At 34.1% G+C, this 12358-nt stretch overlaps 1 protein-coding gene and 1 pseudogene across 7 annotated transcripts in view; one reads left to right on the plus strand and one right to left on the minus strand.

Moving 5' to 3' along the window:
* LOC116090126 overlaps positions 1–12358 on the plus strand; it is a 1191078-nt pseudogene that overhangs the window by 730547 nt on the left and 448173 nt on the right.
* Lrp1b (LDL receptor related protein 1B) overlaps positions 1–12358 on the minus strand; it is a 1939581-nt gene that overhangs the window by 157854 nt on the left and 1769369 nt on the right. For all 7 annotated transcript variants that reach the window (XM_031370139.1, XM_031370141.1, XM_031370138.1 and 4 more), the window contains one exon: positions 1893–2009. In XM_031370139.1, the coding sequence (XP_031225999.1) occupies positions 1893–2009 (117 nt within the window). The remainder of the gene's footprint in view (positions 1–1892; positions 2010–12358) is intronic.

Consider the following 12358-nt stretch of genomic DNA (forward strand, 5'->3'; position numbering starts at 1 on the left):
ATTTCCTTGACAGATACCAGGTTCCAAAGTTAAATCAAGATCAGATCAATGATCTAAACAGTCCTTTACTCTTTCTTAATGGACATGTTGTCAGTGACTAGGGAAATCAGAGTCCTGTCACCTTTCTGTTGCCACAAACTGGCTTCAAATTTTTTCAGCAAATTTTCATCTACTTTGGGAAGCTCGGCTGACACAGAGGCAAATAATCTCAACCCCTCTTTTTCTTTTCCATTTCTTATTAGGACAATAATCTAATTTCTCTTACAATTTCAACAACTTAGTGAACAAAGGTCTACCTTAGCAGAGCCTGCTGATACAGGATTTAAATCACAGGTACTTTTGATGGTGAGTCAGCAAGATCATAAATCCAAGGGCTGCTTGGACAACAAAGTGAGTTTAAAGCCAATTTGACCAGTTTAGTGAAATTCTGACTCAAAATAAATGTAAAGTGAAATAGAGAATTGCCCTAGAATGTGCAATTCCCTTTGTTCAATGTCTAGTTACAAGCAGGAAAGAAGGGAAGAAGGAAGGAGATAGGGAAACTTCACTAAGTGTTCCATTTCAAAGGTTACTTTTCACCTGTCCTCTTGTCTTCAGGACCTTTCAAAACAGTCTTTGCTCAAGGAATCTATATGATTAAAACTAAGCACATCAAACAAATCTAAGAAATATCTGGTGCATCAGGTATGTACATTCTTATATTTTAAATTTCTTTTTCTTTTTTTTTAGTATCACTATAAGCTCATCTGATATTTATTTCAGTCACTGGAATATACCTAAGATCCTTCTGTACAAATGTGGTTTTAAGTGTTGATTAAATGAATCTAAATCCTTAATAAGTCCATGCAATTTTCTCTATATTTAAAAACCCCGATCAACTGAGATTACATATATAAAGTAATATCTACAGGTGATCCCACATTCAGATATTTCAAATGATTAGATTGTTAGGCATAATCCCATTTCCCCATTATTTGAAACATTAGTGTATATTTTGCAGGCTGAATATCCAAGAGATTCTCTAAGGTTTTCACTCCACCAACTACAGGCCTTCCTTCAAATAAAGTATTGTTGTGTAAATTACATTATTGCCTCCTGTGAATGAATGCTATTAATGCAATGTAATAAAGAGGAGATATTGTTATCCATCTGCTTCAAATACTATATATAAATATTTAATGAATATAATTTATTTTTTTATTTTATTTATTTTTTATTTGTTTTTTATTTTAACTATGTTGATATTAAATTTTGCTTATATATAAAAACATTGGTAAGAATTTTGTTGTGAAAACAATATGACAGACACTCTGCCTCAGTTATAAAAATGAGTTTTGGATAATTACTGGAATTAAATTTATTGCCTAAAAGTTTAGCAAGTAGATGCCATCAGTGTTATACTATTTTCTGTGAAAAGCATCCTGAATGCCGATGGTGTTCACTATTCCAGAGAGGATAAATGATAACTCACTGAAAGATGCTCTTGAGTGAATTTGTAGTGTAAAAGGATTGAGGCAGAAACGGAATGAATAGCATCCGTTAAACGTGATATGTGTTGTGCTCTCTGCACATCAGTCAGCTCATTGTATGAACTTGCATCAAGGGCTTTCTTCTTTGCATACTAATGGGCTGCATTAAACCTCATGATACTCTATTACCAATTCGGAGAGCTAAAAGAAAATAACTCCTGGGGTAAGCGCTCCAATCATTTTATCCTTTAAGAGTCAGATCAATTTATTCTGAATATTCTGTCCAATTGTGAATATATGTATAAAAATGTGAGCTTCGGGACAGAGGGGTCCAAATTTCACCTTAACTGAAATAAAAAAGTACTGTCCTGCTTATTGAATGGGCTGTCAGGCTTGCAAGGTCATTAGGCAAGATTCACTTACTGCAGTTGTCTTCATCAGAATTATCACTGCAATCATTCTGGCTATCACATCGCCAGTGGTCTGGAATACAGTTGTTGTTCTTACACTGGAATTCATGAGGTCCACAAGTCTTTTTATCTGTAATGAAAGAACCCACGTTTGTGTGCTTGACTTCCGTTAAGACATCCTTGCAGTGGTCTAACTGCAATGTCAATGTACAGCAGATCATCACATCTCATCAACCTTAATTCAGTTCCTGACTGAGGCGCATACCCAGGGAAAACAAGCTCGAGTGCTGAGACCACTTGACCTTTTGCACTTGTTCCACATTACAATTGGATAATTAGAAATCAATTAAACCTACAAGTGATGTCTTTGCCAGTCTGTTAGGAAAAATAATGTCAACATTGTCCCAAACTCTACTTTTCTTTCTGATATCTACTCTGCTTCTAAATAGTGTAACAAAATAATTTATTATCAATAAAACTGGGCGGTTACTCAATCCTGTTTCAAAATAACCTTATAATCATACAAAGTATATAATTATATATTATGCATGTACAGCTACATGTTCATCAGTATGTATATAACTTGTCCGTTGTTAGCTGCATGTTATTGATGAGTCCTGGCCATGATCCCCTCATAAAATTATTGCAGGGTGGATATAGTCTTTCCTAACAGCTTAGGATGAGAAACATTTTATGCTTCTAATATGTTCAGATTTTTATACCTGTAAGCATAGTGGTTTATATTGCTCCCAAGGATAAACTCAAATTACTTTATTTTCACACTTATACATTAAAAATAATATAATATAAAGTTAAAGTATTATATATATTATATACAAAATTTTTTTATAGAGCTGTGACCTAAATCTGCCACATGAAGTCAGTTGTGAAATTTTCTTCTCATGGCATCAAAGTCATGATCATAATTTTGTACACACTGAACCACTTCAGAATTTAGACTCCCAAATTTGGGATGTTCAACCTATATTAATGCCTCCTGGTATGTGTACAAGGCTAGAATTTTTACAAGATGCTGTCTTACACAAACATTCAAACAATTCCCTGCAGTCTAAGGAGAAATATTACCAAGATTGTGATTGTACATATATAAAACCAACAGAAACTTGCTCAAGTTTAAGACTCTAATGAAATTTTGATACCTTTGAATAGCATGGCAAATGCTATAACAAAGTCTATGTTTACTCCTGATTTAACACTTTATAGATGCTGAGTTCAAATTCATATGAGAGAAATAAGCCATAGAAACATAAATTTCAATGAGAATTTATACAGTTCTCACATGTCGTATCTACATATGCAGAGTGTAAATCAGTAATTTTAAGATTTCACTGTTCTTTGTAGAAGCTCATGAAGTTGTGTTCTAACGATGGTTATAATTTAACATTGCCTTTCCCTTGTACTGGAAAATAAACTTAGATATTTTTAATGAACAATGTGGTGATAATATTGACCTTGATCACTGATTTGGACTGACTTAAGTTCTTAAAGATCAAGATAGTGGTGATGCACGCCTTTAATCCAAGCGCTTGGGAGGCAGAGGCAGGAGGATTCGATTTCTGAGTTCAAGGCCAGCCTGGTGTACAGAGTGAGTTCCAGGACAGCCAGGGCTACACACAGAAACCCTGTCTCAAAAAAAAAAATCAAGATATTATAAATTCAATAACAATTATAAACTGAAAGCCTAGCTAAGGAGATGTTTTTCTTTCAAGATACATGTAGATCAACTCCTCAAACTTCATTAAATTAGGGATAGAAAGTATTCCTGGAGAGGTTAATATACTGAAAGCTTGGATCTCAGCTGGCAGAATTCCAATCCAAGTGATTGGATCATGAGGGTGTCAAATTCGTCAGCAGTGCCCATAAACAAAGGGTTATTAGGAGCTGGGTGCTTTGGGGAGTGAGTAGGTCACTGTGCTCCTGAATTTGAAGGGTATGTTTTGTCCTTTGCTACTTCCCTGCCTGGGTCTATGGAGAGCCCTAGGTGAGCCACTTCCTTTCTCCTTTACCATCTTCCTTCATGTTTTCACTATCTATGGGTCTAGAAACAATGGGGCCAGATACTGAATCTTTTTTCCTCTTTCTTGTTATTAGTGTCTGATGTTTGTTACACTCATGAAAAGCTGAGTTATAGAGCCACACCTGAGATTATCAAGAAAGCTTATGTTTTCAGACTTCTAAAATAAGTGAGCTGAAAGTGACAATATGCATTTGATGAGGGGTGTTACTCTGTATTCCAAAAATGCGCAGTGTAAACTTTAAACTCCAATTGGTAATGAAAAGCAAAGTGATTTAGGCACAATTTAGAAAATTAAATAGTAAATATCTATTCTGAATGCAGCTCCGCTCCTGGCTAAGCATTTTAATAAAACCAAACACTCTCTATTCTCATAATATCCTAATGAAGGATTATTGCTTTTAATTAAATAAAGGAGAAGCATAAGCATCAGAAAGTTAAAGTAATTTCTCTATTCTAACAAAGAAGTACAACAGTAAAACAGGACTTTATATTCAGTTAGTGCTTCTTAAATAGTTTACAGAAGGAATTCTTATGCTAGAACTTAAATGCACTTTTTTTCTGAAAAAAAATATAAAGAAAAATACCGTCTATATTTCTCTTCTATACTTCATGCCTGCCTACTATGAGTGCTCAGAAGCCAACCTGTGCCAGCAGCAGAGCTGTGCTTAGTGGTTTGTATTGTTTCCCTACTTTATTGTTTAAAGACTGTGTTACAGTCTACAGAATTCTAATACAGTATTTGACACACATTAGTCAATAATGAAATATGCTAATAATACTAGAATTCAATTAATGACTGAGAAATGAACCTTGGTAATGAGCAATTTACATAATTTATTTTGGAAATTAAAAAATTCCTCTAGAATATGGATCTCTGTATAAACATTATTTTTATTTATCCTTTAACACACCTTGTTTAATTAATTTAAATCATGGTTTTAAAATGAATATATATACTGAAGAAGATCAGAATGAGACAAAAAAGTAGCATTGTGACATAAAATTATGTCAGCCGCTCCAGGCATGGAAAATCTCCCTAATGAAATTATATGGTTAGTTTAATTCTAGTTTGAATTAGTGATTTTTGAGTTTTCTCAAAAGCAGTTTAAATTTATTTTTATATTATGGTATTAGAATTATTATTTTAAATTAATTTGAAAAAATAGATCTCCACTGGGTGGTGGTGGCACACACCTTTAATCCCAGCACTTGGGAGGTAGAGGTGGCAGATTTTTGAGTTCGAGGTCAGCCTGGTCTACAAAGTTGAGTTCCAGGACAATTGATATTTACATAAGACCATGTAGATTTAATTTCAAATATTTGAACTTCAGCTATGACATATGAAAACCATATAAGCAAATGATGTAGTCTTGTGAATCAATTAAAATATCCCACAATTGTATGTACTATATGTATGTATTGTATATGCATATATTATAAGATGTAACAGATATACTACTTGTATTTCTTGTTAGTGTGATAAAACCTCTTATAAAATCAATTTGGATAGTTAAGGAAGGGTTTATTTGATACACCTTATGAGTGTACATTGCATGATAGGGAAGATGGAGTGCCAGAGGCATGAGGTATCTGGTCATTTTCTATCTGCCTATCAATCAATCTATCTATCTATCTATCTATCTATCTATCTATCTATCTATCTATCTATCTACACACACACACACACACACACACACACACACACACAGAGCAATGAATGCTGGTGTTCAGTTTGCCTTATCCTTTGTATGCAACCCAGAATCTCAGATCATGGAATTACAATATCCAATCAATAATGGGTTTTTAAACTTCCATTAAGCCACTCTAGGAAAGCACACACAGACAAGTGTAAAGGCTTGTATTCTAAGAAATCCTTGATCTACTCTTGTTGATAATAAATATTAACCAGCACAATCAGTTCAGGACAATGAAGATTAAGACAAAACTTTTTGCCAGAACATGACTCTAATGGCCTGTATCTGAGTTCCCAGTAAAGGCTTGTTCTCTGTAATCTCAGGGGTTAGGCCTCTAGTGTTACCATTTCTGTTAGTTTTCTGTTCCTCCAAACTCTGAAGAGAGTGGGCACTAAATTCTGCTTATAGAATTCTAGGAACTCTCATGACCACAGCTGCAAAACTTTCCATATGCATTCCTCAAAGAAGTCCCAGAAACATACAACACAAATTTTATCACAGTAATAATACTCAATTCCTGGTACCTCTTTTTTGTATTAGTTGCCTTTCCTCCTTGTGTCAAAACATCTGACAACACACTTCAAGGAAAAAAATGGAAAGTCTATTTTGGGTTCACACTCCATCATGGCAAGGAAGACATTCTGTAGGAAGGCATAGCAGCTCATCACAATGCTTCTATTATTTAGAAGCAAATAGGTGAATACTGGTGTTCAACTTGCTTTCCCCTGCTTTATACTCTCCAGGGCCCAAGTCCCTGGACTGTGACATTCACATTTATAAAGGACCAAATTTAATATTATAAACCCCATTTTGCTTTCATACTCCATTTTATGATTAACTTGCCCTTAGAATAAACTCAACTACTAGAGAAACCCCAACTTTTCCCAAGAATCATGTCATGTTGGCAACAACCATGGTTGCCCTAAACAGCCAACCACACTCCACTACTTTCAATAACCAATCAGTTCTTAAAGGAAAAGTACTTAATGTCTCAAATAGATTGATTAAGCTAACAACTATTATTAATACTAAGCTGAACTCATTACTAGCCAATAGAAGTGTACCAAGCAAATATCAACCTACTATATAACTGCCAAGTTGGAAAGTCCCTTACTGCTACAACCATGATAAAAAGCCAAGGCTTATACCAGCTCAGTACATTACAGACCATCCATTCAGTTGGAATGTGTTGAAAGGTCGAAGGTTGAGCTTTTGAATTCAAGTTAGATTCTTGATAGTCGCTGGTGGATGGGCACCCCGCAATCTGGATATAACAATGTAGGTGCCTCTTTCTACCTAAATTACCCCCCATCCTGGGAAAATTATTTGTAGACATTCCCAATGATAAAACTAAAAATTTGCCTTGTTCAAACACTATCTCAGACCCAAAGTCAAAGTCACTAGGATGGGATCCACATAAAATCTGTATCTAGTAAATAGAGCTTGATGATTCTATTAATCAAGCATTGAGCAAAAAATTACACATATATGTATATATATATATGTATATATATACACACTTCATACTACAGTACTTCACACTAGCATCAATTCTCACTATGGGAAGTGTTTCATCATTAATTAGAAGACTTCAATTACAGTGGTACAATAATTTTTCCCACACTTTAGCATCAGGAAGATGGCAGAAATATTATAGAATTTATAAGTTCTTAAAAGTTTTGCTATAAACTTGGAGGTACTGCTACAAATAAAGTCATCTGAGAAAGGTAGAGTAAGGAATTCTCAGGGAAGACAACAGTGGGTTTGCACTCTATACTGCATTACTTTTGCATATACATACTTCTGAAAAGAGATAAAAGAAATCAGTGATTGCACAATGATGTCTCTGGGAGCAAAAACCAGAGAATTGTCTAGGCAACAAAGAAAGAGAAATTTAAGTATCTCTTTAGACCAAAGGAATCTGTGGAGCATGGAAAAGCTGAATGAATATAGGAATGTAATAGAATATGAGATCCATCCATATATACCATATACTGATATGTGTATGAAAGTTTCTCATAAGGGAAATTACAAAAATTGCTGAAAGAAACTGAATAATTTCTAGGAAATATAGATGTACTCTACCTTAGTGATTTCAAACCTTAATTATACTGACCATTTTCTCTCACTTTATATAGAATTGATTCATTAAGTACCATAATTCTATTGTTATTTTAGAGAATATACATATAATTCAGATGTCTTTAAAATATCATTGAGGTAGAATAATTAAATAATACTGAAAAAGCAGAATGTGTGATATATTATTTAAAGAACTATTAATAAAGGGAAGGTAATTAAAAGATATAATACTGAGTGATTCCAGGATTATAATACTTAAGCTCAATAAGTTTCCAATAACAATTCCCATTCCATTTAATAGGAAGAAGAAATCCTTAAGAGATATTATTAAAATTTCAAACATGCTTCAATTACACCTTAATGTATACCTAAATTATGCTTAAGTGATATGAAGTCTATAAAATTATGTGGAATATAAAAAGCACTTTTATTGTCTTTTCGTAGGCTGGGGTTACAGAGACAGATCTCAAAAAACAGTAACAGTAGAAAATTAGGTTGATAAATAGTTTTATGTCAGCAGGAAACAAGCTAGAGTCATTGTGTAAGGAAGAATCCTAAATGAGAACCTAGCCCCCAAAACTGGCCTGTGGGCAAACCCGTGGTGCAGTTTTTGATTGATCCCTTTTAAAGGGTTTTTAACTGAAATAGGTTTACATCATTCTATCCGATACCTTTTCATCCTCCAGATACTTCTAGCTAACCTACCCTGGATCCCTCCAGTGACCCTTACTCTCATGTTAACTTCTTTTCCCTTATTATTTTTACATACATGTATGTATGTATGTATATATGTATGTATGTATGTATATGTATATAAGTATTATATACATGCCTATACACACACACACATATATATATATACTAACATACATATATTTATAATCTGCTAGATACATACATATAAGATTATGAGTATATGTATATATACATGTATGTACATGTGCACTTATATTTATATAAGTAGGTGTGTCTTAAATGAAGTTAGACACTTGTACTGATGATGCTTTCAATAAAAGCCACAGACTAACAAAAGCTCCAGTACCAGGCATCAAAAATCTCCTTCCAAATGGTTGATCAAAGTTGTCCAATTGACTCACAAAATAATATAGATTTTTGTTGCTTCTCAGAGGTTGTCAGTGGGCCTCTATTGCTGAAGACTGTACACTTAGGACACAAAACTCTGATGAACTGACAACATCATTTCTGGAGTCTAGTGTTCATAATTCTAGAAAAAACTATACAAACTACTAAGGGAAGGAAAGAATTAAACAGTTCTACCCTAACTGCAGCATATATGAACCCCAACAATTGCAGCATGGCAAGATATGCAAAAAGGTGCAATAAGAGACACTCATATGTTGATTCCAAGCAACACTTTGTCTAATTGGACTTAAGGCCCATTCAACAGGAGAGAAATTATGCCTGGTATTAGAAAACCAGGCAGCTTCACTTGGCTAGTGAAGTCATGGATCTTAGAAAGGAATCTGTAGCTACCACTTTGTTAGAACCTCCATAATTCCTTTATTATATTTTAAGACTTATCTTTATAGTCAAAGATAAGTATAGCTACCACCACTTTTTCCAGCAAATGGAGATTATCACAGAAAACTACAATTGATCGATGGATGATGAATATGATTGGGCCCAGCTCATTGTGGAGAGTGCCACAACTTGTTAGGTAGTTCTGAGTGCTATAAAAAGGCAGGCTGAGAAAGCCATGGAGACCAAGCCACTAATGACTGTGCCTCCATGGCTTATGCTTCAGAATATATGATTACCTAGAACAACAGACAGGCTATAAGATAGAAGAAACACTTCATTTCCAGGAAACCCTAGTTCAGATATTATCTGATATCATAAGTAGAGTAATGTTGTGACAGACCCGATCCTGTGTTTGGAAGGAGATTGTGGTAGTATCTGAACTCTAGCCAGGAAAGTCTATTTAGTTCTTAGAGCTCAGTAGGCTGTTGTGTGGATGTTTGGGAGATAAGAATGCTAAAGCTTTGCAGGTGTTAAAGGCTTGGCATGTAAATCTTCAGAAGGAAGTTTGAGAGTCCCTCAAAGATTTTATCAGGGTATTTTGTCTAATATTTTGAATTAAAAACCATTAAGTGAAATATTTGCTTTGATGGAACAATTAAATTTTTCTTGGTCTTCTCCCTGCCACTGCTCTTCTCTGGCTCCTATCTATAAATCTGCATGCCCCAGTTTCTGAGCCCACCCTCTGAGGAAAGCAGTTCACTATCTCCCTACTTTCCGGGTCCTATTCTTGTTTTTAAATAAACTTTTTAAAAGGAAAGAAGCAGCCAGTATTGCTAATTTTCTTTTGGTGGAGCTGAATAATAATTCATCTTTGAGCACATTGTCTACAAGAAGTATCTACTATACCCTTTAAGATACTGGTTATTGAGAATGTACAAGTCTCTGTTGGTCTTTGTGGCTCTGAAAATCAATTTCATGTTAATCTTTCTCTCATCAACTGGGATAATATTCTTCAGTAAGCACTTATGTACACAATCTATTTTTTCAAGTGTAGTGGAAGGATATGTGGCTGTTCTAGAACTTAAGAGTAACAATTCCAATTTTATTTCTATTTTACCTTTGACATTTATTTTTCTCTCTATTATGATAGTAACAAGGTAGGCTTACAAGTAAAATAAATGACAAATGGCATATTTTTGTTTATAAAGAGGTGAATGGGGAATGAGTCAGCTCTGGAGAAACTCCAATAATGACACTTTCTAAACTACATGTCATTTCAATGTAATTGTCAGTTGGAACATTTTAAATTTTCATTACCCATTTTTAGAAAGTGTAATTCCGTAATGCTATCATTCTGGAGAAGAATTTGTTATAATTTTTATATTTCAATTTTGTATTGTAGTATTTTGCTTTGTGAACTGGGGTTGGGAGTAAGTAAAGTAGTTATATTTTCATCTTTTGTCCTTGTATTTTGTCTAGAAATTCCTTACTACTCCACTCAACTTCCTCTGCTCAGAAATCTGTAGCCTAGACAAATTGTTCAGGAATATTTTAAAGACTGATTTGCATTTATGAATCACAAAAGCAGAGGAATAGAATTTCCATAGTATAGAAGCATGGGTTCTTCATAGTCCTCTTGTTGCATCAGTTATAGATTCAGATAATAGTATTCCAGCAATTCCACTTCTGTCCATTCAACTAGGTAACAGACAGATAAGTTTACTTATATTTTTTCAATGCTTATTTTGTGTTCTTTTAAAACCATAGCAAATACATTTTGAGATAATTAAAAAGTGAGCCTATATTTTTAAATGATGAGTTGATTGCAGCTATGTAGTGTGTCTAACTCTGACAGTCAAACGCACTGAATGAGTTCACACTTTCTGATGAAAACATTCTAATTGGAATCAGAAGGAAGCAGCCAAGGAGATTAGAAGTAACTGAAAATGAAATACTTGACTGGAATCTTTCCAATGCATAGCATACTGATGGACTATATGCATTAAAGTTTTTTGACTAATTTTATTCATCTACTCTAACTTGAAAACAGTAGATATATACCACATTGAACTTCCAGTCTGTCTTCAGTGTGTACTCATTATTACTGAGCAATAACAATAAGGTAGACTCTTAATAAGCACCTAAAATTGATAGATAGAGATTTCAGTATCTTATTATTAGGCTATATCAGTTTAGGGAGTATGGAAAATAATATTTATCTCGAAGCCTGTGAAAACACATGCACTGAGTTATCCCTTTGTATCTCTTGCCATCCTGTAGTTCTACTACACTCTAGTGGTGTATCTTGTATGTTAAGGTTTGGATATGGGTGGGTTGGTGAGCAGGGGGAGGGAGAGTGGATAGGGGGTTTTAGGAGGGGAAACCAGAAAAGGTGATATTTGAAATGTCAATAAAGAAAATATCTAATTTTTAAAAAGGAAAACAATTATATAAAAATAAATTATATATGGTTGGGGTCTAATATTATCATTTTAAAGCAAAATATCTCAATATTGTCATTTTAAAGTAAAATATTGCAATAATTGAATTCTAATATATATTTTTATTTTACTAATTGTATCTCAAAATCATTTTTTCTAAAAGGTATCTATAGGCCTCTTGGGTTTACAAGGGGTTTCTAAGATGAAAGAAGTTTAAGAATTGCTTTTGTTATAAGTTTGGGCTCCTGAGTCAGACAAACCTTATGTAAATTGTGTGACTATCTATGGTTGCCTCTTTCAGAACAGCAAGTGGTAGACACACAGTGTCTCTGTCATAGACCACTGATGATCTTATATGCCAAATGTACCAAGTGGATGCAGCCACCTTCCTGCTACTCTGCATCATGTGTGAATCATTGTTTCATTTTAGGCAAAAGTCAATAAAGGTCTTCAATATTTAAAATGATGTCAGAGGTTTTAATCATTGAATTAAAAAAAAAAGGTTTGGATATAAACTGTCCTTACTAGATTCATGTGATAAAGGCTTGCCTTTGGGCTGGTATATCCAGTCATAGATGAGAAAATACTTAGTTAAGGATGTTCTATATATGAATAATTTCCCTGAGAAATTTATTATTTGATGACAGTATTGGAAGAGATTAGAATGTTAGGGAACTAGGACCAACTTGGAAGAGTATTCTCTCTCCTCCTCCCTCTCCCTCTCCCTCTCTCCCTCTCCTCC

Source organism: Mastomys coucha, unplaced genomic scaffold (genome assembly GCF_008632895.1).
Source record: "Mastomys coucha isolate ucsf_1 unplaced genomic scaffold, UCSF_Mcou_1 pScaffold15, whole genome shotgun sequence".
Lineage (NCBI taxonomy): Eukaryota > Metazoa > Chordata > Mammalia > Rodentia > Muridae > Mastomys > Mastomys coucha.